This window comes from Crocuta crocuta, unplaced genomic scaffold, assembly GCF_008692635.1.
Source record: "Crocuta crocuta isolate KB4526 unplaced genomic scaffold, BGI_CrCroc_1.0 scaffold147, whole genome shotgun sequence".
Lineage (NCBI taxonomy): Eukaryota > Metazoa > Chordata > Mammalia > Carnivora > Hyaenidae > Crocuta > Crocuta crocuta.
Window position 1 is genome coordinate 7,336,433 of NW_027532594.1, and position 25,352 is coordinate 7,361,784.

At 46.3% G+C, this 25,352-nt stretch overlaps 1 protein-coding gene across 3 annotated transcripts in view; it reads right to left on the reverse strand.

Annotated features, from left to right (window-relative positions):
• Window positions 1–3,764: 3,764 nt before the first annotated feature.
• FYN (FYN proto-oncogene, Src family tyrosine kinase) overlaps window positions 3,765–25,352 on the reverse strand; it is a 186,759-nt gene continuing 165,171 nt past the window's right edge. For all 3 annotated transcript variants that reach the window (XM_077779965.1, XM_077779964.1, XM_077779963.1), the window contains 2 exons: window positions 16,888–17,019; window positions 3,765–5,090 (listed from right to left, as the gene is read on the reverse strand). In XM_077779965.1, coding sequence (XP_077636091.1) covers window positions 4,882–5,090; window positions 16,888–17,019 — 341 coding nt within the window. In that variant the 3' untranslated portion in view covers window positions 3,765–4,881. The remainder of the gene's footprint in view (window positions 5,091–16,887; window positions 17,020–25,352) is intronic.

The following is a 25,352-nucleotide window of genomic DNA, read 5'->3' on the forward strand; positions in this document are numbered from 1 at the left end:
CTGGATCAGTGTGTCATTTGTAGGTCAGCCATTTGCCCCAACTAGACGGCATCACCCACTTAGCCACCATCCATCCATCCAACATCTACCATCAGCTCATCATTGCTCTTGGTGCAAGGAGAATACCGTTCCCAAGGAGCTCACAGTCTGGCAGGGAAGACGCATTAAAAGAAGAGTCATATCATATAGCACATTATTAGAAAAGTTGTAAGTGTTCTTGAAAGGAGCACAGTGTTCTGGCTGCTGGGGGAGCAGTAGTTTCTCCCTGATCACATTCCCCTTAGAATAGTCCCTGCCAAGCTGGGAAAACACTTATTTTCAGTCCTCAGAATTTTAAAAATCAAGGCATATCTTCCCCCACCTCCATGGGATCCGAATGTTTTGCATGTTCAGAAAGAATGAGGCATGATTTAGGAGTTTATTACAAAACGTTTCTGGGGATGTAGGTATCTATTAATTACGAAGGTTTATTGGATATTTCAAAGATACTCAAGATAGATACATTTTTCAGTATTTTCTTCTCTGTAGTTGTAATCTATTTTTGAGAATTAAATAAACGTATGTTACTGGCACTTGCTCGTTAACTCCGTAACCCACAATATCATTTGTAGAATGAAACATCTTTGAGCTTCCTTTCCCCTGCCTCCAGATTATTTTTTTCTGTCCTTCTTTTCCCCTCCTCTCCCACCCTTTCTTCCTTCCAGCAAATATTCTGGACAGTCTAACTGAATCCCAACAGTAGAGGATATAGTGGTAGAAAGCCTCCATAGCCATCTAAACCTATTAAAATACATTTCGGGAACAAATTGACCAAACACTGTTTTATCCAAATATAACTTGTTAGGAAATGCCTATTCTGTCAAGCGAGGCTCTCGTCCTGAGCGCTGATGGAAGAGCAGATGACATCCTAAATGCAGGACGTACTCTCTGCTTCCTGTTGAAAACCTTACCTTCTTTCAAGACTCATGAAAGAACCATTCCAATTAGTTCAGTATACATTCTTAAGGTCCCATAGGAAATTTCAGATAAAATTTTGCGGCTCCAATGCTACCGGAAAAATCCTCTGGTGCCAAGATTTAGCCACAGGAGGATACTTGTCTTTCTCATGGCAGGTAAACACCCTAGGGCACTTGTCAGAAAATCTTCAGTAATGTGGCTGTATCTGAGGGTTTATGAGTACCCTTAACTTTTCTTGGGAACTGCCTGGGTCCCCAAACACCTTTCTTGCATGGCCAAGTCAGAGCCAAATGCATCATTAGCTTTGGTCTACACAGTGATACCCTAACACGCAGGAGGCCCTGCATCCACTGCTGGCTCGCTGGCCCTCCCAGCCCATCCGTGCACCGTGAACAAAGCATCTCAGAGAGTGTGAGCTGGGGCGAGCGCCTCTGAACGGAAATCGTTTTGTCACATTTACGGTGTCTGAGCTTTGTCAAAATTCTTCTCCAGTAGCTCTATTATTTGCTTTTAAGAAAGTAAAAAGAAATAGTGCATTAGGAGGTTCCCCTCTGCAGCCCAGCAATGCCAGACGCCAGCTCTCCCAAGGGAGCAGAGCGAGTGCTTCTTCACTACCAGGTAACTAAAGACAAAAAACTTCACCGGCACTTGCTGCTATGGTACCTTTCAAGACCCAGGCATACCTCATTTCATTGCGCTTCGCTGAGACAGTGTCTTTTACAGACCAGAGGTTTGCAGCAACCGTGCACCGCCCGAGTCTGTTGGTGCCATTTTTTCCAACAGCATTGGCTTCAGACACACTTCACGTGTCTCTTGTCACTTTGGTAATTCTCGCTGGATTTCAAACTTTTTCATTATTATTCTATTCGTTAGGATGATCTGCGATCAGTTACTACAGCTCACTGAAAGCTCAGATGATGATTAGCATTTTGTTTTAGTAATAAAGTATTTTTAAATGAAAGTTATGTACATGGTTTTACACATGCTATTGCACATTTCACAGAATAGTATGGTGTAAACATAACTTCTATAGGTGCTGGGAAGTCAAAACAATCATTTGACTTGCTTTATTGAGAGATTTGCTTTATTGAGAGGGTCTGGGGACAGAACCTGCACCGTTTCTGAGGTACGTCTATATTTTTCATTCTGAAAAAGAGAGCTTTCTGGTTAGTGGATTCAGGTTCCTCACTCCAAACTTCCACAACTTGTGAGGGACACAGGCTTCTTGGCATGCATTGGGAATTGATGTAGTTTTATTTGCCTGGACTGGTCTACCTCAGGAGTAACTCCAGGTAGCACATTACTGTTAGGGAGAAGGAACCTGAAAACACCTCTGATTTCTCGTTACGTTTTTGCGTTTTGACTGCAACCCTATACAAAATGTTTCAGAGCAGTCACAGTGTGGCCAACCCAGTTCTTTGGTTTTGCTTCATAGGCGAGAATCCACAACAAACTCAATTGATGAATTGAAGGCTATACTTTGGCTTGAAGTTTTTTCTTGAAGAATCTCTGTTTAAAGCAGGTTATAGCTTTTTTGGTTTTGTTTTTTTGTTTTTTTTTTTTAATGACTGGATCAAAAACATACACAACAATCCTCCAGAGAATAACCTGCAAATTATTCAACCAAGTGGGATGTGAAGATTAAAAACAAAGTTATCTTTAAAAATATCTAGACCATGTTAATAAATTGCCCAGTAATGTGATGGTAATTGTAGATCTTAGAAATTTTTTTATCAATTTAGCAAATTGCATCAATACCAACACCAATACCATAAAGACTTGGTTAACCAGAAAATCCCTTTGTTTTATTTCTTTTTATGTTTTAAATGTTGGAAACGCTTTCTAACTAGCAAGGTCATTTCAGCAAGAAAACTCTCCTGCTTGTATAATTCCACACGACAGCAGCGATCTTCGAATCACAGGATCTTAGATCTGTAGGAACCAACCGCAAATCTCATGTGACCCCCTCGTTTCTGCATTCAGGTCCCTAAACAGAAGGGCCAGATGGCTGCTCACGGTCCCACAGCTGGACGAGTGCCGAGCCTGGACAGTTGGCGCGGTCTACCCACTGCCCCTACTACTATGCCACGTTGCTTCCCCGCTTGGTGACATGCTTACGGAGGTAGAGGGCCACTGGGAAAGACATGTACTGACTCAAGGGGAACAACGCTTCTTCTTGAAATGGTCTTTCTCCTACAAGTAGGAGACAGAAAATTCCAGTTAGTGAAAAGGTCTGGTAGATTAAAATGTTCAAGTATGCTTAATCTTGCTCTAATGATCCTCTGAGCCAGCTAGACAGCAGCCTAGCCCTTCTGGGGTGGGGGGAGGCCCCGCTTGGTGTTCTGAATGTTTCTGTCATTCGGAAATCACTGCATGATGGTTACATTCCCCAGGTAGCTCCTTGCCACCCGGCGTGGGGCGGCTGTGTCACTGCTAGAGTCCCTTCCATGATTTAAACAAATAAACAAAAAAAAAATTCAAATGTAAAATGCTCTCTTTTTAATTACTAAATTAAGAAAGTTAAACAATTTAAAAATGTAAACTCACAAATAAATCATAACAAAAAAGGAATTAAGATTTCAGAGTCGCTACCCAGTATTAAAAACTTAATAGAAATAGGTTTTTTGATTTGTTGTTGTTAAACATGTAATTCAAGGTTGGTACAAACAGCAACTAAAAATGTAGTACTTTTTTTTCTTTTCTTTTTTTTTTTTTTTGGTGCATCCCCATGAAATGTAAAGTAGTGCATAGTTATTCCACTGGAGAGTTCTTGGACATTTAGAAAGTCATTTCATTAGCAGTACACGATGTTTAAAACACTTATTTTACAATGGGAAATGTACAACCCTCACCCTCACAAGTTTTAGTTGCATGAGAAAGTTTAGCAGGTGGCCATGACTATAAACGCTATGGGTTTTAGACCATTTAAATGTGGTTACAAGGTTTATTAAATGAAAAAAAAAAAGTTTGAAACATTTCAGCATTCGTCTTTTTGTACAAGAAGTATGTGTGGTATCCACCTTCCAATTCCCCTGATAGTACTGGCCGCTGGCTTGCTTAAGTATGCTTTTCAGGTTTCAAGAACGAATCGCAGTTGAGTCAAAGCAAATACTGGAAACAGAACGTGTGAATCCAGCTCTGGAGTTGCTTTTGAAAAGAGTCAAAGTAGCAGCCGTCTACAGGTACAGTCATGAACCAAAAAAGTGCGATCTAAATTAAAGAAGAAGAAGAAAAATAAGGATCATGCGTTGCAAAAGCCAAAAGGGAGGTGGGCCACTGGCTTGCAGTTATAGCAGTGCTTTTACACTGATCTGGCAGTAAAATCCTCACCCTGGGTCCCGAGGCTTTACGGCCCAGGTTGGCCATGGCCTCCACATTAGCACCCACGTGGTGTACGTACAGGGACAGATATATTATATATATTCATATTCATAAAAAAGAAAAAAAACCCAAACACCTGTCCTGATTGGTTTTTGTTAAAACATGAAAAAAAATTTTATTGTTTTAGACAAAGAGGCCACTTTTGGAAAATAATACTTTTTTTTTTTAGTTGAATCAGGTGAAGACAGTTAAAATCACATAGGATTTGCATTTTTAAAAAAAGGAAAGCACTAGGATTGTTGGCACTGGAGTAACTATTTACACTGAACAGAGGTTTGGCCTTTTACATAACATCAATACAATGCATTTTCCAAAGTCTGAGAAATAACAAGGTTCTGTCTCGTATGCTTCACAGAGGAGGTTCGGATTTGGGGACAAGTGTCATTAATGAGGGCCATGGAAGTTCGTCAGCTTCAGAGTCACATGCAATCTGATCCAGGACGGCTCTCACTGCTCGAGCAGCAGCTGGCTACGGAACTGAAAGCTAATGGGGAGGGGGCGGGGAAGCCTCTTGGATAAGGCCTCTCTCTGCAGACCCAGGTCTCACAGGTTTTCACCGGGTTGATACTGGGGCTCTGTGGCGGTGAAGTAGTCTTCCAGGAAGCCCTGCAAGTACTCGAAAGTGGGCCGTTCCTCCGGGTCCTTTTTCCAGCAGTGGATCATGAGCTCGTGGAGAGAGATGGGGCAGTCCTGCGGGCAGGGCATCCTATAGCCGCGCTCCACCTGCTCCAGCACCTCCCGGTTGTTCATGCCTGCAAGACAAGGCGGTGAGTGTGGGCCACTGCCGCCCGCCCCGCTGGCCCCGCCGCTCCCCTTCCTTCTACCTTGAGCCTGCACCGGGTTCAAAACGTGTCGAGGGTTAAACGCTGCCCTCAACGGGGCACCGCGCCACTCAGAAGTAAACAAGGAACGTGCTACTGCTACATGCAAAAACCCGGACGATGACGCTCAAAACCCTTGTGAGTGAAAGGAGCCAGACACAAAAGGCAACATACTGTATGATCTCGTTTATGTGAAGTTCTAGTAAAAGCAAAGCTACAGTGACAGAAAGCAGATCGGTGGTTGCCAGAGGGAAGGGGAGGGGAATGTCTGCAAAGGGGCTGCAGGGCACCCTGAGGGGTGATGGAAACGTTCGGTTTCCGGGCTCAGCAATCTACGGCTGTAAAGGCCAGATAGCAAATGTCTGAGGCTTGGTGGGCTGCATGCGATTTCTGCCGCAGATTATTTTTCTTAATAGCCCTTTAAAGACACACGAAACAGGGGCGCCTGGGTGGTTTAGTCGGTTAAGCGTCCGACTTTCGCTTAGGTCATGATCTCGCGGTTCGTGGGTTCGAGCCCCGCGTCGGGCTCTGTGCTGACTGCCAGCTCAGAACCTGGAGCCTATTTCGGAGTCTGTGTCTCCCTCTCTCTCTGACCCTCCCCTGCTCACGCTGTCTCTCTCTCTCTCTCCTAGAAATAAATTAAAAAAAAAATATTAAAAAAAAAAAAAGACACAAAACAAAAAACAGGTGGGAGTTGGATTTGGCCCACAGACCATAATCTACCAACTCCCCTTCTATATCCTGTGTGCGGTGGTGGGACCAGTTTGTCAAAACTCACTGTACTCCTAAAATGGTTGAATGTAAATTACAATTCTGTGAAACTGATAAAAAAATATGAATGAAACAAAGAGAAAGAAATCCATGGAATGAGAAACACGCTGTCCATGTTGATAGCATCGCTAAGCTCCACTTCCGAACTTCAGAACTTCGTTTTGCTTGTGCCCTGGCAAGCTTCTGCTGCACTACCAGCCGACATCGGCCATCATGTCGGGATGGCTGGGGACTGTCTAGCCTGGTGACCCCAAGGTGCCCTGGGGTTGGTGACTTTGATGGGGAGACAGGGCGCCTCTGGGGGCTGTGTTTACTGATGACCTTGGACAGGCCATCTATCATTTGAGACCTTTGTGACCCTCTGGGGGAGCTGCCTAATGTTGCAAGCTCAGGCTGCACAGACAAACAGGAGACAGTTGGGGAGACCTGCTAACCCTTCTGGAAGACACAGCCTCCCTGCACGCTGGCCTTCTTGACAGAGCAGGAAATACCGTACGTGGGGCCGGGGGAGTGCCGTGACCCCACTCCAATCACTGCCAGACACTATTCTCTAGTTTTCCTTCCTTTTCCTGCCATATTGCATTCTGCCATTGCCCGCCAAGCGCGTGTATGTTTTGGCTGCTTCGTGGCCCCAAGTCTAATCTGGAATCCTTTCCAACTTCTGACCTGGTTTGTTTGTTTGTTTGTTTTTAAAAACACAACCTGATTTCAAGCCATGCAGAAACCTAGATTTTTTTCCCCTGTCTCAGGGGTGTAACTAGAAGACCGCAGCATACACATGCGGCAGCTCCCTTTAATTCTGGAGGAGCTGGGCCCAGGGCGCAACCTTGTCCCGACTTCTGGGCTCTGCTGCCATTCTTCTTGTTTTGTTGTTGCTTTTGGAACTGGGTTTATCCTGGCCCCCATGGCCGCCAGCCACGGCCCTGTCAGTCACATGCCTGTACAAGCCCTTTGAGGATGCTTTCTTATTCTCTACCACTGTAACTTATGATAAAATCCATATATTATTCCTACTGTGTTGAAATAGGCCTTCTATTTAATTATTCTCACATAACTTTGCTCACATTTTGGGAGTGATTCCCCCCCCGTTTGGTGCAAGAGGTTTAATGAACCAGTGTGGGGCCCCTGCCTCCACGCCATGCCTGATTTCACAGGTGCCCTCTTCAGTTGGGTATTTGGTCGGCTCTGCAGCTAATTGGCTTAAACCCTCCTCCAACTGCTGAAAACTCATTCTGAAAATTCGGGATGGGGTGGGAAGCTGGAAGCGAGGGAAAAGCATGCTGCTGCCAGGAGGACGTCCTGCAGTGCTCTGGACAAATGGGGAAGGGCACAGCACTTCCTTACCCACTATCCCCAAACCCCACAAGCTCTGCGCACCAGAAGCGCTGGTGACTCACTTGGCAGCAAAACTGATCTGAACTGACCTCTTTCTGCCCATAAAACCTGAGGCTACTCACCATTTTTGTTTATTCAAACACATGGCTATAGAAATAAGACTGTATTTGAGTACGGGCTTCTGCTTCAGACTCTCCTAGGATGTTATATAACGTAGGGTCCATGCACTGTATGCTTGTTCTTTTTTTAAAAAAAGTCTGATTCTGAAGCACACCCGGGCCCGAGAGCTGTGGCTGGAGCCTCTGGCCCGTGCGACGGCAGCAAGAGCAAGTACATCCCAGTCCAGAAAGGTGAGGGAGAGAGCGTGATCACTTGTGAGGGCTGGCATTCCCTAAAGCCTCTGTCTGCTCTGTGTTTTACTACAGTCCTTGGTTTCAGAATCTCTCAGAAGCCATATGACCTGAACCTGCAGAAATGCCCCCTTGTCTCTGTCCCTGCTAGCAGCCTATAGGAACTGGAGGGAAAGACAGACAGAAGGTCTGAACCTCAGAAGGCCTGACAGGCCCCCTTTGGAGTTCATTATCCCCCACACCCCAGCCCCAAACAGCTTCTAATGCTTTATTCTTACATCGAGACCGTCCAAAATGGCACCACAGTTTAATTAATCATTCCCCTCCTGCTCTGTGGAGTTTATGTCAGTAAATGTTTCATTTCATTAAAAAACAAATTACTCAAATGGAAAGATTTCACGTATTTTTTAAAACTCTTAATCCAATCTCTGCCAATGGAAAGTTTAATTGGCCACTTGGGTCAGGCCTATTTTTCCAGTGCTCTGCCCAAGTCCCAGACACAGCAGATAGAGCAACTTGACCCTACACGTGTGGCATCCCCCGAGACAGCCTGCTTCCCGGGCGGCTGTAGCCAGGGGACCCACGCAGGCCGCCAGCAGACCCGCCATGGGTCACATGCCTGCTCCTCCTCTGCCTTCTTTCCCCCAGCCTCTCAAAGCGTGGGGACCATATGTAACCAATTCCATACACTGGGCCAAACCAAAACATACCAATGACAGCTTTGCCAGAAAAGTGGGAAACAAGACAATACACTCGGCTGACAATGACCGTGAGAGCAGGCTCGGCTCTTTTCCAACCATCCATAAGCCAGAGCCCACATGGCTGGCCTGCGGAGGGCACCTTCACAACCCTGCACAATCGAGAGCTGCCCGCCCAGCAAGGCTTAGGCTAGTTTCTACTCTATAAACAACTGCCGGCTTGAGTGGACTGTGTTCATATTAAAAAAAAAAATAGCATCCTTAGCTATAAGAATAATTTTGAAAAATCATTTCAAGAATTTCTTTTTTCTTTTTTTTAAAGCAAAAATGGATTTTACTCTATATACTACTACAAAGATGAGCCTATTTCACATTTTTCTTTTTAGATGGTTTCATACTTTTGTTACCAAAAAAAAAAAAAAAAGCAATTTATTACTTCCCCCTCTTTTAGGCACTTTTCCAAGACACTGGCTTTACCTAGTACCTGGGAGCTAAAGGGCAGGGACTGGGAAGGGGTTAACACAGGCTTGAGTGCCAGGGTGGCCAGAGGAGAGTCTGGAGGGACACAGGGACACGGGAAGAGAAGAGTCCTGTTACCATACTTCCTATGGAGGAAGCAGACGGGGGGCGGGGGGAGAGGCGGCGGTGCTTGGGAATGTTTTTCTTTTTTCTCCCTTTTCAGCGGGGAGAATGCTAGCAGAGGAAAAGACAGAGCTTTAAAGCATGGCGTATGGGCATGTTTTAGGGAAATGTGGTCATCAACAGTTTGGGCCTCCACGTTTCCGGGTAGGAGCTGCCATACAGACACTTTCCAGCATGCGGGTGGTCGTCGCCGCCAGTCGTGGCCGACTGTGGGAGGTGCCACAGTCACAAAGCGAAGCCAGGTGTGTGCCCTGCTTCCCAGTCCTCTATATCAGGGGAGGACCTCAGCACTACCGCTGAGACTCTGGGCGGGCAGCTGGCTCTGCCTCAACCCTGTCCTCTTCTGCCCACGCTGTGTGGCCCCTGACTGTCCCCTCACTGGGTGGGAAAATGGGCCATTTTCACAGGTCACTCTCACAGGGCACCTATTAATGGTCCTCAGTCCACGAAAACCTATGGGGGCTGCTGTGATTCCTCTTCCCCAGATCCTCCATGGGGCCTCCTGTCACCACGGGTTTTGGGCTTGCAGACACGGTCACGGAGAGAGCATCGTTTCCAGTCGGTCTGCCCAAAACACTACCGCTGAGACTCTCCAGCCAAGTGGACTGTACTCACTTCCTGTCATTAGGGCTGTATTGTCCTTTCTAAATCATTTTGCTGGCTTCCTCCTCGTTTCCGAATCAGGGTCAAGCTTCTGACTCTCACTATCGGATTTTCATGTGTGTGTGTGTGTGTGTGTGTGTGTGTGTGTTTTCTTTCCCTTCTCTCTTTGTTGACTTTCTCCCTCCTCTTCTTTTAAACTTTCCTATTCCTCTCCTCTGAGCTACATATTAACTCAGTAGAGCTTCCCTTCCCTCTTTTCTTCTAGGTTCTTTAGAGAAGGAAAAAAACCCCTCATTTTCCCTGGCAGAGCCACTGCACTACTTCTCACTCTGCATCCTCTCCCGGGGTCTCTCAGCACAGGACCTGACGTCCCCTGAGCCTCAGTTTCATCTGTCAACAAAACATTTCAACATGCACTGTGCTTTCAGCTGTTCGGAAAAAAAAAAAAAAAAAAAGACCAAAAATGGTCTTCTATGGCAGAAGAGTGTTTTGCTTTATGGCTTCCCATTTGTGCAGCTTCCTAACATGGATCTCGGAGGGGCCATCTCCTCATAGTCAGGGATTTTCGCTGTTATCAGATCAAGGCTGCATCTGGATTTGACTATGGGTTGCAAGAACCTGGATTTTGGGGCCATGGAAAAATCAAGCACTTGTAACAATGGGGATAATGTTAGGTTATCAGACATCAAGATTACTTTTGCAAACTGAGCTTTCCATTCAAAGGACAGTATGCTCTATTGTGCATAAGGCCTTCGTCAGAGGCTCCCTTGCTTCTCTGCATAAACCCCATAAAAGCTCCTTCTGTTTACTCATCTGTGTCTGTAGAGCAGCGCTGTGCGAGCACCAGGGGAAGGAGGGCTACATTAATGGCGCTCGCTCAGCATGAGCTTGTGCTACCAGACTGTCACGTGCTCTGGCTGTCTCACTGGGCGACAATTGGGATGTGTCACATTAGGTCTGGTGAAGGATCAAAGTACAAATTTCGGGCAGACAGATGCTGATCAAAGAGCATAGATGAAAATAAAGGAATGACTCTGAGAAGGCACCATGATGAGTAGTTATGTTTCTCTTGCCCCATTTTTACCAGATAACCTCAGGGCAGCTGTTTTTATTATTTATTTATTTATTTATTTATTTTATTTTTAAAAAATGTTTATATTTGAGAGAGAGAAAGAGAGAGACGGCAAGCACAAGCTGGGGAGGGGTAGAGGGAGAAGGGGACAGAGGATCTGAAGTGGGCTCCACGCTGACAGCAGAGAGCCCAATGTGGGGCTCAAACTCACGAACCAGGAGATCATGACCTGAGCTGAAGTTGGATGCTTAACCTACCGAGCCACCCAGGTGCCCCGGGGCAGCTGTTTTTATTAAGTCTGCTATATTAGTAAACACAGAAACGACAGCTGCTCGGGTGCCATAATACATGATAGTTATTTAAAGTTGATCGCGTGGTGCTGAGAAGAACTCTCTTGTCCCAGAAAAGAAGTGAGGAAGCGGGTGAGGGTGTCCATTGGGAAGGCCATGGTAACACAGCTGAAACAAAGGGCAGCAGAACGCAGGACTCAGGAGTGGAAAGTTCCTCTCTGGCTGCCCTCTCCGCTTGCATTTTCCTCCCCTCCCTTCTTCCCTGGCCAGTGTGGCTGGCCGAGGGAAACCTTGTAAGGAAAGGTGGCAACATGACTCCTGGGCGGTCCAGGCAGGATTCCCTCCCTGGGGGGACGTCATGGGCTGAAAGGAGAAGCCCTGGGGACTGGGGTTGGGGGCAGGGAGGGCAGAGGACAAAGCACCCTTGGCTGACAAGAGAGGTTCCATTCTACTTCCCATTTTCCTGCTGGAGAGTCTAATCACTTCCTACCCCAAGAAAACTCTGCTCTGTCTGGTGTGCTGAGCACAGCAGGAATACTAAGTGCAGGTGATGAAAATGGGCTGCTGAACACTAAGGGATGTATGCCGACGATTCAGGGCATCTGAGTGGGGCGGAGGAGGGAGAAGGGCAGGATTTCCAGTTCTCTAAGGACGGTGGCGTCTAGTTTCACTAATTTCCCTTGCCTCTTCGAGTCATTGTCAGGTGGCTGGATATATTCATGAAAGCCAGGCAGCTGTCACTGACTTAAAAGATTTGAAAGTGCTCCAAATGCACGGACAAATGTGATGTGCTTCAGAGAACGATCATGCTTTGCTAGATCCTGCCAAACTCACAAAGCAGGTGCTCAGTTATGAGCCAGGGCACAGGAAGGCCAGGACATTCTGCCTAGAACAGGGTGGAACATGGTGTTTCAACTGACCACAGTGTCAATTTCCCAGAACAACTTTGAGGACAGAGGCTATCTCACGGCTGGGACAATACATGCTATATTTATGTGTGGAGATGATGGAACGGAGTTGAAAGGCTTTAAAGGCCATCAGCCAAACTAAAAAATCTTGTTTCAAAAACCTCATAGGCATAATCTGTTTTTTTTTTTTTTGCTATCCTATCTATCTACCCATCGATCCATCCATCAATCAATCCATTGATAGATCCATCCATTTATCCACTGATCAATCCATCTATCCATCCATCCATCCACCCACCCATCCATCGATCCACGAGCTGACACACACTGAGAGTCTACTATGGGGAGACACTGCCGAGCACTGGCAACATATAAAGGAGCTCCTGTCCCCTCACAGCTCAGAGCTGCTGTGAAATACAGACACATGGACAGGGGCATTGATAGAGACATACCAGGTGTCATGGAAGTGAGCAGAAGGGGCGAGCCACTTGGTGTGGGCATGAAGAAAGCTACACAGTGGAGGTGATGTTTAGGTTGGGCTTTGAAGGATTCTGAGGCAGGCAGTAAAGCCAAGAAGAGCAACTCACATGTCACAGGAGTAGCTCAGGGGGAAGGGCCGGGCCGGCAAGAGAGAACTTATGTCAGATCACGTCACTCCTGCTCAAGCCCCTTGGTGACTCCCCATCTCACTAATGGTGAAAGTTAAAGTCCTACTAAGTACCTAGGAAGGCCCATCTGATCTACCTGGGGGCCTCTCAGACCTTCCATTCCCTCTGCTCCAGCCACACTGGCCTCCTTTCTGTTTTCAGGGCCTCGCTGTCTCTGGGATCCTCTGAAGAAAGACTCCCTGACAGACAGCTACCTGGCTATCCTTGCTTCCTTCTAGGCCTTTCCCCAGAGGCCACCCTCCACCCCCTTCCCTGTTTTATTTTTCTCCCTACTTATTACTACCCAGCCAATACTGAACATAGTTTGCTTATTATCTTGGTTCATTGTCTCTCTCTTCCAAGAAGAATAAACACTCGTGAGGGCATGAGTTTCTGTCTGTGGGCTGAGTGCTGTACGCCTGGTGTGTGAACAGTTCCTGGCATACAGTAGGTGCTCAATAAATGTGGGATGAGTCAGGGAGATTCTGCCCCCCCCTCCTCCCTTCCCCCCAGGAAAGGGTTATTAAGGACTATGCAAAGCTAAGTCTTCTGGAGTTTCTCCGGAAGGTGAAGGGAAGCCACAGGCATCTTTAACTGGGAGAGTAAGATAAGCGGGTCTCTGTTTTCTAGGATAACAACCGGTGGTGACAGTGATAGAATGGGTGGAGGGGAGGAGAAACTGAAACAGGAAGTCCCATGAAGAGGTTACTGCAGAGTGGATGACAGCCTGACACAGGGTAGTGGAGGCAAAGAGGAAAAGAAGGCTGTAAGGAAGTTTTGAAGGTGACGTGATGGGTTAAAATGCAGAGCTCTGGTTTTATGCATCAACCCCAGAAAACTCCTTGTATGTGCATGTTTTCATTTCTCACATAAGCAATCCATCGGTACAAAATGCATTCCAATCTTGATGCAAAGAATGGCTGTGCGCCTTGGCTCACAGAAGAGCAAGTCATATCGCTGGGCCTAGAATGCATTCAGGTCAGGCTGCTCCCAGGGTCCCAGGGAACCTGCAAAACCGAGTGGTTCCTTGCAACTGAGCGCAAATCTGTGGCAAATCTCGGAAGCAACCTTTGTCGGAGAGGGCGGTGGGTGCGACTCCTTTCCACTACCTCCCTGTTAATCTCGGTGTCACACTTCAGTATTTTCTTCTTTGGCTCCAAGGCTGTCGTTCAATTAGAGACTGTCCTTCTTCCCTTCCTTTTAATCCATTCCTTTTGCAGAACTAGCTAACCGACCAGGAGGCCCATGTTTCATTGTCTCCACAACCCTTCTGCTCTTCATGTGGTCACACCTCACATACTCCATTCTAAGCTCCTTCTCTGATTCTCACTTCTGGAACTTCTCTCATGCTGGGCAAATATGCCTGCAAAGCTTTATGAACCCATGGATAAGTCCCCTCCCCTCCCCTGACCTCCATCCTCATATTGCAGCCCAAGCACCTTTCCTCTGTGTGAAGGTGATAGAAGGTCATTCTCAGGTATGAAAGAATTCAGAAAAATACCGCCACCTACTGTTCTTGAAAAAGGAGTTGCTTAAAAATATACTGTAGCCAACTGCGAAATTTCTACATCGCGATGTCCGCGTAGAAGGCGTGGGGGACAGGGACTGGGACTCTGTCCTGGGGTCCCACCGACAGGCCCAAGGACTGGGTGTGGCAGAGAAGCCATCCCTCGGCACACACTGACGGACTCGGCCACACCAGCACTGGGGATGTGGACAGGAAGCTCCTTCCTTTCACAGTGACATCTGGATGAAGTTTAATGATGCTGTGCCTTAGGAACTGTTACCCTTCATTAAGGTAATAATCCTGTAATTGGAATTCCTCTGTAAAAGCCTCTCCTCAAGAAGAGTTTACTGTAAGATACAGAAGTCCAATTAAATAGGACTATAACTATGTTAAAAAACAAGAAAAAAAAAAAAACCCCAAGAAGCACCCACAACTAGGAACAGGCCTGGGAACAATCTCTTGTGGCTGTTTGGGAGTGAGGGGTAGCTCATGTCACTCGCCTGCTGACAAAGCTCCCCTGGGCGCTGGGCCAGCCAGCCAGGCCCCAGGGCCTCCCTGTGGTAGCACATGAGGCCCTCACGGTGGGCTTTTGCAGCAGCACCTCCAGGCTTCGTGTCATGGCCCTCAAATTCCTTATCCTGCGGCTCCCTGAACAAGCACCATTGTCCCAGGCTTTGCTGCCTTCCCGCTTGCCAAGGTTCTTGTCTGGAACCTTCTCCCCTCTTCCTTGACTTGAGGAGGAAACCCTGCTTGCCTTCTTCTCCATGAAGCTTCCCAGACACAACCCGTCCTCATCTGTGCCAGCATCTCCTCAGAGTACAGATATACATAATAAAGTATGTAGTTCTCATTTCAAACTCCTTTGGCATGCTCACAGGATTCTGGGGGAATGGTGCCCCCTGACCTCATTATCAGAATTAAGATTCGAGACCGACAAGGAGTAAATCCAAGTAATCCCCTCTACTTGAGGATGATTTCCTCTAATAATAAGTGAGGAACAGAAAAGACTGATGTTCTTCCTGGATTTGATGCGTATTTTATCTCTCTGACTGGGAATTCCATGAGTGCAGGGACCACGTTTGTGTATTTGCTCATGGTTCTATCCCAGGCAATCGAAACAGTGCCTCGCTCAGGGAAGGGTTTAATCAGCTGCCTGAGATGGCAAGGTCTTACTTGTACTTAATTCCCAGGTAGAGCAAGATGCCTGGCGCAGCTCACACTCACCGACGCTGGCGCTGGGCTGAATGAATGAACCCCAGTCTGAGTTCTCAAATAAGGCCGTTTCCTTTATGCTAGAACCAAACTTGGTAAAAGCCTCTCCCTCAGAAGCACACACCTGCCTGCCTTCCCCGAGGCCCCAGCCCCTGCCCCTTTGTCTCTGCTTCTGTGTGCAACCCTGAGAAACAAAAAGCGGCTTTGTATCGCTGAAACGAAAGCCTTTACAGAAATGCAAAACAACATTAACCTTTTCCCCTTTGTTGCATTCAACACACTGGCTGACCATAAACCTGGGGGATTCAGGGAGAAAGGAGTTCAAAATTCAGGCAAAAAAAAAAAAAAGATGCCTTTTTGTCTTCAAAATCCCAAGACCTGCACATTTCCCCCCTCGGGAAGCAACTCAAAAACAGCCCTGCTGCGCCCCGGGCCCCTAGCGGGAAGCCCCCTCTTGCACAGGGCTTGGCTCTCCTGGAGAGCCTGCCCACTGGTGCATGCTGGGAGGAGCCGCCCCCGCAGCGGGAGGACCGACTCCCACCCGCGTCTGGAAAGGCCTGGGGCTGGCGCTTCACAGACACGGAATTCTGTCCATTTTGTCTCTGCGCCAGCCCGGCTCTCCGAGGAGTCTCAAGGCCATGCCAACCTGCAAAGACATCCTCTTTGCTTCTCTGCATTCTCTGAAGATGACCAGAAATAATCATAAAAAACGAACAAAGGGATCACAAATTAATCTGCCCTCGCTGTCTCCTCTGACTGCAAAGATAGAATTACAAACCCAGGATTTGCAAAAGACCTCAATTCCTCATTAATCTCCACTATCGGTTCCATCAGGGATCTTTTTTTTTTTTTTTTAAGCTCCTTTCTTAGGCAGGGAATGAGGGGGAGTTAACGTTCTTTCTTCGCTCAACAGTAACTGAAAAATATGTCCTTAACATTTCAGAAAGCAGATTGTCCGTGTGCTGTAATATAACCACTAAAGCGTGGAGGTGAAATGGCACGAGTGTCCTTTACGTCACCATCTGTCGAAATTAATGAAAGTGTGGATAGCCTAAATGTGTGGTTTCTTTGAGAAGCATGAAGCTGATAATCCAGAAAAATTCTGGGACCTGAGAATCTCCAGCTTCTTTACGTTACGCTTGCTTCTCTAGGGGATATTTTGACTGTTGGGAACTGGGCAGCAAGTGGCCCCTGACCTGTGTCCCGCACGTGCCTCTGCTCTCTACGGCCATCTGGGCCCAGGGCCTGCAGAGAGAAGAGGTCCTGGTATTCTTCCTGCCTGGTTCACTCCATGGGTCAATGCTACAGCGTAATCAAAGAGCACGTCTCTTTCCTGGAAGTGTCTGCAAACCCTTATTTGGGTTGAGCTTCTGCCAGCCACATTTCTGCTCCTGGGGCCACAGGTGCACCCTGCTACTGAGACAGGAGGGACCCCATGCACCGGGATGGATCGAAGCCCTCATCCTGGCTGCTGGTCACATGACTCCTGGCATACAATGCATGGTAGCTGTTGCCTGTGTGACGTCTGCGGTGGCTCCCGATTCTGCTTTTCCCTGGCTCAGTACCTGTCCATGTTCTTTAAACTCATGCTCAGTGGAAAGCTGAGGATGGGGCTTTGAAGGCAAACTGAGAAGTGTCCCCAAGTGGTGCTAGGAGAGCACCCAATTGGAGGCCCATTGCTGCCAGCTCTTACCTGGGTATGGCACTCTTCCTTTGGTGACCAGCTCTGTGAGTAAGATTCCAAAAGACCATACGTCAGACTTGATGGTGAACCTCCCGTACAGGGCTGCTTCGGGGGCCGTCCACTTAATGGGGAACTTTGCACCTGCAAAAAGAACACATGATTACTTGGCAGGCAGAGAGCATAAGGCACTGGGTATGGGGCTGGGGAGGAAGAGTGCTAGGAAGCCACTTTCACAGGAGCAAGTTCCTGGAGGAGGAGGGGAAAGCGGTCAGGAAGGAATGGAGTACAACTGCCTACAACTGAGCAGCTGTGGGGGCTCGTAACGGCTCTGTGACTTCAGGCGAGCGAGTTTAATTTTAATTTTCCCATCAAAGGGTTAGGAGTTCAAAGCTCCTTAAAGCTCTGGTTTCTAGACACCGGAATCTATGATCTCACTGAATATCATAGGTTTGGTCTGGATATGGTGCTGACCTGTGATTTAGGGAACTCATTTTATACATTTTTTTCTTCTGCTTTGAAATTATGTCATATTTTAATAAATACATATAGTATTAAATCATAATGCTACTCCCATGAATTCTTTGCTATAGAAGACCTGAGTGTGCTCTTACGAGGCACATAAAAACCAAGTCAGACCACCATGTTTCTCTCAAGGTGAAGACAATTTGCTGCAGCCCACCCATTTCACTGAAATGGGCTCTATTTCCCAAGGCCTCCTATATCCACAGCAGAGAAATGATTTCACCTTTGGCTATTTCCCTCCACCTTTTCTCCGAGAGTGGCTATGTTGGCTTCGGGAGTAGTTTTTTCTTTTGTACTATATGATACCTTGTCTATCCCCAACTTTTTTTCAATCGGCCCAAGAGGTATTTAATGTTTGCTTTCTTCTCTTTTTTTAAATTTTTAATGTTTTTATTTATTTCTGAGAGATAGACAGCGCGAGCAGGGGAGGGTCAGAGAGAGAGGGAGACACAGAATCCGAAGCAGCCTCGAGGCTCTGAGCTAGCTGTCAGCACAGAGCCTGACGCGGGGTCCCAACTCACGAACCCATGAGATCATGACCTGAGCCAATGTCGGATGCTTAACCGACTGAGCCACCCAGGCGTCCCCTAATGTTTGCTTTCAAAGCGCAGTGTTGCCTCAATGACTATCTTGTGAGTCTGTTTCTCAAGACCAAGCAGCAAATTCATGCCAAAATCAGGGGAATCTTTCCTTTGAAATTTCTCCTATCATTAAAAGACTCTTCTCTCCAATCCAAAGGAAAGGGTGTTCTTTATAAGGCTAGTTGTGTGTACGGGGAATTACAATTCAGCAGCCTGTGCTCTCACATATGAGGCTCAGCAATTATAAAGCAGTTCCAGATATTTCATTGAACACACTAAAAGAAAAACACAAGGAATGTTTATTACTGATGTAAACACAATTATATGTTAAAAGCATGTTAATTTTACTTAGGAGCTCCTAAAAAAATTGTACAAAGGCAGACAGAACCAGAAATTTTTGTAGTATCTTCTATGAAAAGTCACAATGTGGAAAAGTGGCAAATAATTAAAATCTTTAAATTAGCATGGTTTTAATAACTAGAGGTATGATACATTACAGCAATTAGATTTTTGTTTTAAACACAGTCCATGATAACATCTTTAGCAAATCTATCCTGGCATTTTCTGGCAATATAATTTTCCTCTCCATCTTTTTTATGCCAGTGTGAAATGAAATAAAAAAAAAATCCTACTATTTCATTATGTGGCATCTCACATTTACACTGGAGCAGAGAAGTTATTCTATGGTTTTCTTTTCCTTTTATGCACTGAGTTACTTTTAATTAGCTATGTTTCTCAAGCATAATTATTTCTATCTTTCCTTAAGTGCTGCATGATTCCACACAAGGCCTGGTATTCTCTGAACAGTCATTTTGTTTTTAAAGTTTCTTTCAAAGCGTTCTTCTGTGTGAGAACCTACCCTCGAGCATTCTGTTCACGCAGCTTTGGACTCTGAGCCGCTGGGATTAATGTGATAGATTTTCTTCAGTGTCGAGAACAGACTTTGCCCTGGACCAAACCTCAGCTGGAGTTCTCTTATTTCAGAGAATTAAAGGTATATTAAATTCATTCCTATTTAAACTATCTCTTGAGCCAAATGGCTTGGAAATCTATGTCCATCTCTAAAAGCAAAAAGAACTTTTTTTCCTCCCCTGTGCAGACACATCTCCTGTAAATAAAATGACAAGCAAAAGGAGCCTTTCTTCCCTCCTTGGAATCATTCAGCACTTGTGAAGGTGTGTATGTTGTTGCGAGTAAGCTGTTCAAAATTTGGATAGTCACTTTGGATTTTGTGAGAGAAGATTTCATAATGTGAGATTAAAAAAAAAAAAAAGCCAAATGTCAATATATCAGCCATTTGTGCTGGTCGGCTTCCTGGTTTTCTCATTACATCATCTACAACAAGAACTGTAATATGTAAACCTTCAACAAGCAAGTTCAAACAAAGGCTGTAATCGATCTCGGATAGGAAACCATTTGCGGATATGTGCTTTGAGACTTAGTAGCAGGCGCTTCTGCAAATAAACTTATTTTGCATCGGTTGTCTTTCTAAGGTAAGTCATATGTTTACTTACACCTAATACACTTTGGAAGGAAAAGAAATAAAGAATGTCTTTGTCCGATTTCTCCTACTTTTTTTGAGTCTTAAAATAGCAGCCACTGTTGACAAAAGAAGCTTCTCTAAAGATAACTTGTATTTTCCTTTCCAAGACAGACAAAAGGTTAAGAAATTAAAGCAGTGATGATCTGTTAATCATTAACTATGGCTTCAACAAAAGAACTGATTGATGTTCACTCCTTTACTCATCTCTTTACCTCTATTTCCCCTCACCTTGGTTTCCTACCTCCTGAGGGTACAGATGTAGCCCCAAACTGGGGAGAGTTCAACCCAGAGTTTGTGGCGGTGGGGAGTGGGGGACGGTATCTCTAACCAGACGCAGCCCCAAAGGGGGAAGAGTTCAACCCGGGGTTTGTGGCGGGTGGGGCGTGGGTGTCGCTTATCCACACCCAGACCCCGGTCTATGAAAGCCGCGCTGCTGGAATACCACCGACACAATCCCATGGGCGGCCCTGCTGGGGGCTGCCGTGGGCTCTGTCCTCAGGTGAAGCCAAGAAAGCTCAGAAACCTGGAAGGAATTCCAGATCTCCTGGGTCTGCCTTTCCCTTGAAAATAAGGTTCTGATGGGCAGAAAGTCAGGATCAAAGATGTCTTCTAAGCAGTGTGGATTTGTAGAACACAGGAGACCGTGTCCAGAGGCCACGTCCTACAATGGACTTGGTTCTGTTATATAACCAGCTGATTCACTCTTCTCTGGAAATCCTCCTGTTTGGGAGCAGGATTCAGATGCCAATGCCATTTGCTCTCCTTTGCATTTTATTGGAGGAAAGGTAGCAAACCATGGCAGGTAGGATAATCCACGTCACTGGTATCATGGGCTGTGGAGGACCCAGTAACACTCTGTGAACTTGATCAATGTTTAGATGAACTAAAACACATAGGAATGATCATTGCTTTAATTTTTACTTCTTACTGAATTTACTCTAACAGTTTAGGATTCTTTTAAGCCGAGAGACAAAGGGCGCACGTAACATACATGTATGGNTATACTACAATGGACTTGGTTCTGTTATATAACCAGCTGATTCACTCTTCTCTGGAAATCCTCCTGTTTGGGAGCAGGATTCAGATGCCAATGCCATTTGCTCTCCTTTGCATTTTATTGGAGGAAAGGTAGCAAACCATGGCAGGTAGGATAATCCACGTCACTGGTATCATGGGCTGTGGAGGACCCAGTAACACTCTGTGAACTTGATCAATGTTTAGATGAACTAAAACACATAGGAATGATCATTGCTTTAATTTTTACTTCTTACTGAATTTACTCTAACAGTTTAGGATTCTTTTAAGCCGAGAGACAAAGGGCGCACATAACATACATGTATGGAATGCAAAGACTTGAAACACCACTTCCACTGAGTGTTCCCTAGGCAGTGTCTGCAGATTTTGTACCTCTCAGGGTAAAGCCCCTGCTGAAAGCCTGACCTGGTGCTGTCACAGGGCCCATGTCCTGGGACCACCTCCTGGGTGGGGTGTCTTTGCACTTGCGTCATTTACTTCCTGCCACCGTGGTGAGGGCCAGTGAGCCTTGGGCTGAGCCGTCTGACACCCACATCTCCAATCCTGTTTCTCTAAATTCCGTTGAGATGTGAACTGAGTGCCGTGAGTGAGCTCGGTGTGACACCTGGGGCTTGGACTGCGTCTCTTGGCTTCCACCTCTCTTGTGACCCCAATGTCACCTGCATTTGTATCGCCTGATGGGCCCTCCCTCTTGAATTCCTGACCTGTGTAATGAATTCTCCCCTCAGCCCCTGCACTGGGAGGCCTCAAAGGGCCTTTTAGTACAACATCCCAAATTTACCTTCCCCACAGTTTGTTGCCTTTGTTAACCACCTAGCTGCTGAGACAGAATGCCGAGTCCCCCTCACCTGGGTGCTGCATCTATCTGCCCATCGCCGTATACCTTCCCTGAGTCCCCTTCTGCCTTTGCTGCCTCACTGCTCTCCATGTTGAGTCCACTTCACTCCCAGAAGTGTGTCTGTGCGTCTTCACTACCCTCGTTCTGGACTTTGCCCGCTTGCTCACTCAGTCACCCGCCTGGACTCTTGCAATGGCTTTCCCGCTGGGCCCACATTTACAGTCTGGTCCCTCCTCCCTACCTGTCCAGCCTCTTCTTGTTGTCCTGGGTCTCCTGCTCCTCCTGCCTCCAACCTCTCCACTGCCCCTCTCTGAGGGCTCCCGCCTGCCGCAGGGCCACAGGGTGGGCTGTTCCCTTTGCGGACGTGCCTACCCCATGGCGAATTTGGGCTCCTCTGTCCTCAGCCTCAATGCTATTTGCACAGGGAACCTTCACCTGAACACTAAGACTGGGGTAGGTTCCCTGGCCCTGTGCTGCCAGAGCCGTCTTGTTCTTTGTGGCTGCTACCATTCAAGGGCAAATGAATATGTCTGATAGAGACCATCCTTGAGGGCAGGAGCAGGTCTTTCCGGATGGCCACCTTATCTCCAGTACTGAGCCCAGTGCCTGGGGCCCAGGAGAAACAAGATAAAGAGGTGGTGAATGACCAAGTAATTGGACAGCTGATTAGCCCTTCCAGCCTTCCCTTCCGGCCTGAACTGCCAGAGCTCCTTACTTCTTCTTAGTTCCCTGCTCTCTGGAGGGTCCTCTCCTTGTTCTCAGTGACCAGTGTCACTGTCTGTCACCATCCGGATGCCCTTATAAGGGCCTAACAATTGCTGACCACTGTAGAAAAGCATCTGCCATACACTAATCACACTTAGAAACACCTGGAAAACCCTGTGCTTTTAGTGCCAAATGAAGTGTGGAGTGAATCTGTCTGAGATGGAGGGAACCCCAGACTTTGCTCTGTGAGGAGCAGGGGGTCTAGATCCCTAGAGTTGCACTTGGGGTGGGGGTGATATCAGTAGAAAGACAAGGCGGCCAGAGGCCTTGGGAGCATTCACAGCAAAAGACAATGGAACACCCTTTGCTGAACAGACTGAATGTGAGGCAGGTAACTGGACACCAATCCCTCACACTCTCAGGCCCTGGTCTTTCTCATGTAAAATAAGGTTAATAGTCATCCAGGCTTTAGGCCCGAGAAGGAGAGGGTTGTGGATTTATTCACTTATCAGAGTTGGACCACAAAATAACATGAAAACCCCACTACTGCTGGCTGGTTTTGTTTGCTCTTTTCCTACCATGAGGGTTTTGGAGTTCCTGCGCTGTGCCCAGCACCGTACCTCGTGCGGGGGACACACCAGTGAACTCAACCGCTGGCTCTCAGGGAGCATGGGGCTTAGTCTGGGAAGGGGATGAAATAAGTGAGTGGCCATTACAGATGTCAGACAGTGACCGATGCTATAAAGAATAATGAAATGGGCTACACGGACAGATTTTATGGGGCTCTGCAAGGCGCACTAAGGACTTTGGATCCCATCCTAAGTGTGATGAAAAGCCACTGGGGCTTGTGAGCAGAACATCATGACATCCCACCTTATTCTTTCTCCTTATTCTTTCAATGTGGAAGATAACGTATCATTGCCTTGAGAACGATTTATGATGAGAAGGAATGTGAAAAGCATTTTGACTTTTCAAAACTCTCGAGGAGCATCATGACATTTCAAGGCCCATGGGTGTCTATTAGCAATTAGTATTGGCTAAGTTATACTTCTACTGTCACCTCTGACATCATGTTTACTTAACTAGTGGCTCCAGTCACATTTGTGCTATTTCAGTACACTTTTCAGGTCTGAATAATATTAATAATCTCAGCAACAAAGGAGTAAGACTGCAAAGCTCAAACATTTCTATGAGAAATGAATTAATGATCTTTTCTGAGTTTATTCTTCCCTGACGTCCTTCCTTGCCTTTCTTGTGTCTCTGTTTTAGGCTCTTCTTCATACTTCACTTTCTTCATTTTTAAAATATTTGTTTATTTATAATTTTTCATGTTTATTTTTGAGAGAGGGACAGAGCTTGGGAGGGGGAGGGGCAGAGAGAGAGGGAGACACAGAATCCAAAACAGGCTCCAGGCTCTGAGCTGTCAACAGAGCCTGATGCGGGGCTCGAACTCATGAGCCATGAGATCATGGCCTGAGCTGAAGTCAGATGCTCAACCGACTGAGCCACCCAGGTGCCCCCTTTTTTATTTTTTTAAGTTTATTTATTTTGAGAAAGAGAAAAAGAGAGAGAGACAGAGACAGAGAGAGAGAGAGGGAGGGAGGTAAGGAGGCAGAAAGAGAGGGAGACACAGAATCACCCAAAGCAGTCTGCGCTGTCAGCGAGGAGCCCCTTAAGGGGCTCAAATTCATGAACCGTGAGATCATGACCTGAGAGAAGTCAGGAGTCAGACACTTAATGGACTGAGCCACCCAGGCGCCCCCATCCTCTGATCTCTAATGGCAAGTGAGAGGCCGAGGCGTTGCAGACTCCTCCCTCCCTGCTTACTCCCTTGGGGGACATACACAGGCTCTCACGACTTCTGCTGCCCATCATCTTTGTGTGAATGGGCTGGAAATACTACACAGACGGTTTCTCCTCCAAAGTCCCAGTTCTTGATTCGCAAATGTCTAAGGGACAAAGCCTCTACGGTATCTCACCTTTATCTCAAATGTGGTGACTAGCCGTCTAACTTCATCATTTTACCAACTCATCTTACTATGAATACTTTCTTATAAAGGATATTCTTGTATTAGGCAGAAAATTTTACTAAAAGACTGACCTGACTTAATTAATAGTATTTTAGGATGCAAATGGAGTATCATTAAAAAAATTTTTTTTTTTTTACTATCCCTTTTCTGGGGATAGTAATCATCATCATTCTGCTAGGCTTCAAAGCAGAAAAAACCTGAAAGCCAGCTGGGACTTCTTTCTTTCCTAAAACCTCTGAGCTAATCCATCACCAAGGTTTCTTTTTCTTCGCTCTGGTGTTTTTTTTTGTTTGTTTGTTTTTGTTTTTGTTTTTTAGTAATCTCTATACATAACATAAGGTTTGAGCTCACGACCCTGAGATCAAGAGTCACATGCTCTACCAATTGAGCCCGCCAGGCACCCCGTATCACCAAGACTTCCTGTTTTCTTCTTTGACATGTCAAATTTGCCCTTTCTTGTTTAAGTTCTTTGCTGAAATTTATCTTGGGTTCTTGTCCCTCTAATCAGTCCCTTGTCATGGTGCCCTGCCTTTGGCTCACTGTCCTTCCAATGAGTCACTTAAACCTCAGCCTCATAACCCTCCCCTCACCAACTTCACTGTGGGCCCCCCATTGCATTAAGGCAAAATCCTCCACCTGTTTTTCATGCCCATGTATCTGTTCAACTTCAGCTCTTGCTACCCGAAACCCATGTTCTTGTCTGGGTTTGCTTTCCCGGAACCTATGCCCTGCACTTGGCATAATCATCTTGCTTCTTGTTAGCTTTTTCTAAACATCTCCTCTCCTTCCACCTGCTTAGCTGAAGCCTCCTCATCTCAAGTCCCACTTTCTTCGTGAAATCATCTGTGATTACTCCAGCCTTCACTGATTTCTCCCATGCACTTGGAGCCAATGCTATGAATAACAGTATAATGCTTGACAATAATATCCACCATAATAGCTAAACATACTGAGGGCTTGCTAAGTGTCAGGCATCATGCTAAATGCTTTACATGCAGGAGGTACATACCAGCAACAGTCCTGTTTTCCAGATGAGAAAACTGAACAGAGAGGTAAAATGATGTGCCAAAGGACATGTGGAAATGGTGCACAGGGATTTGAATCAGGGAGTCTGGCTCCAGAGCCCGACTGCTTAAACACTATACACCATGTGGCTGTGTCCATGTCTCTAGCATGTCTTTTTGCTAGTTCTGCATGTGTTATTTTTTATCTCCTTAAAT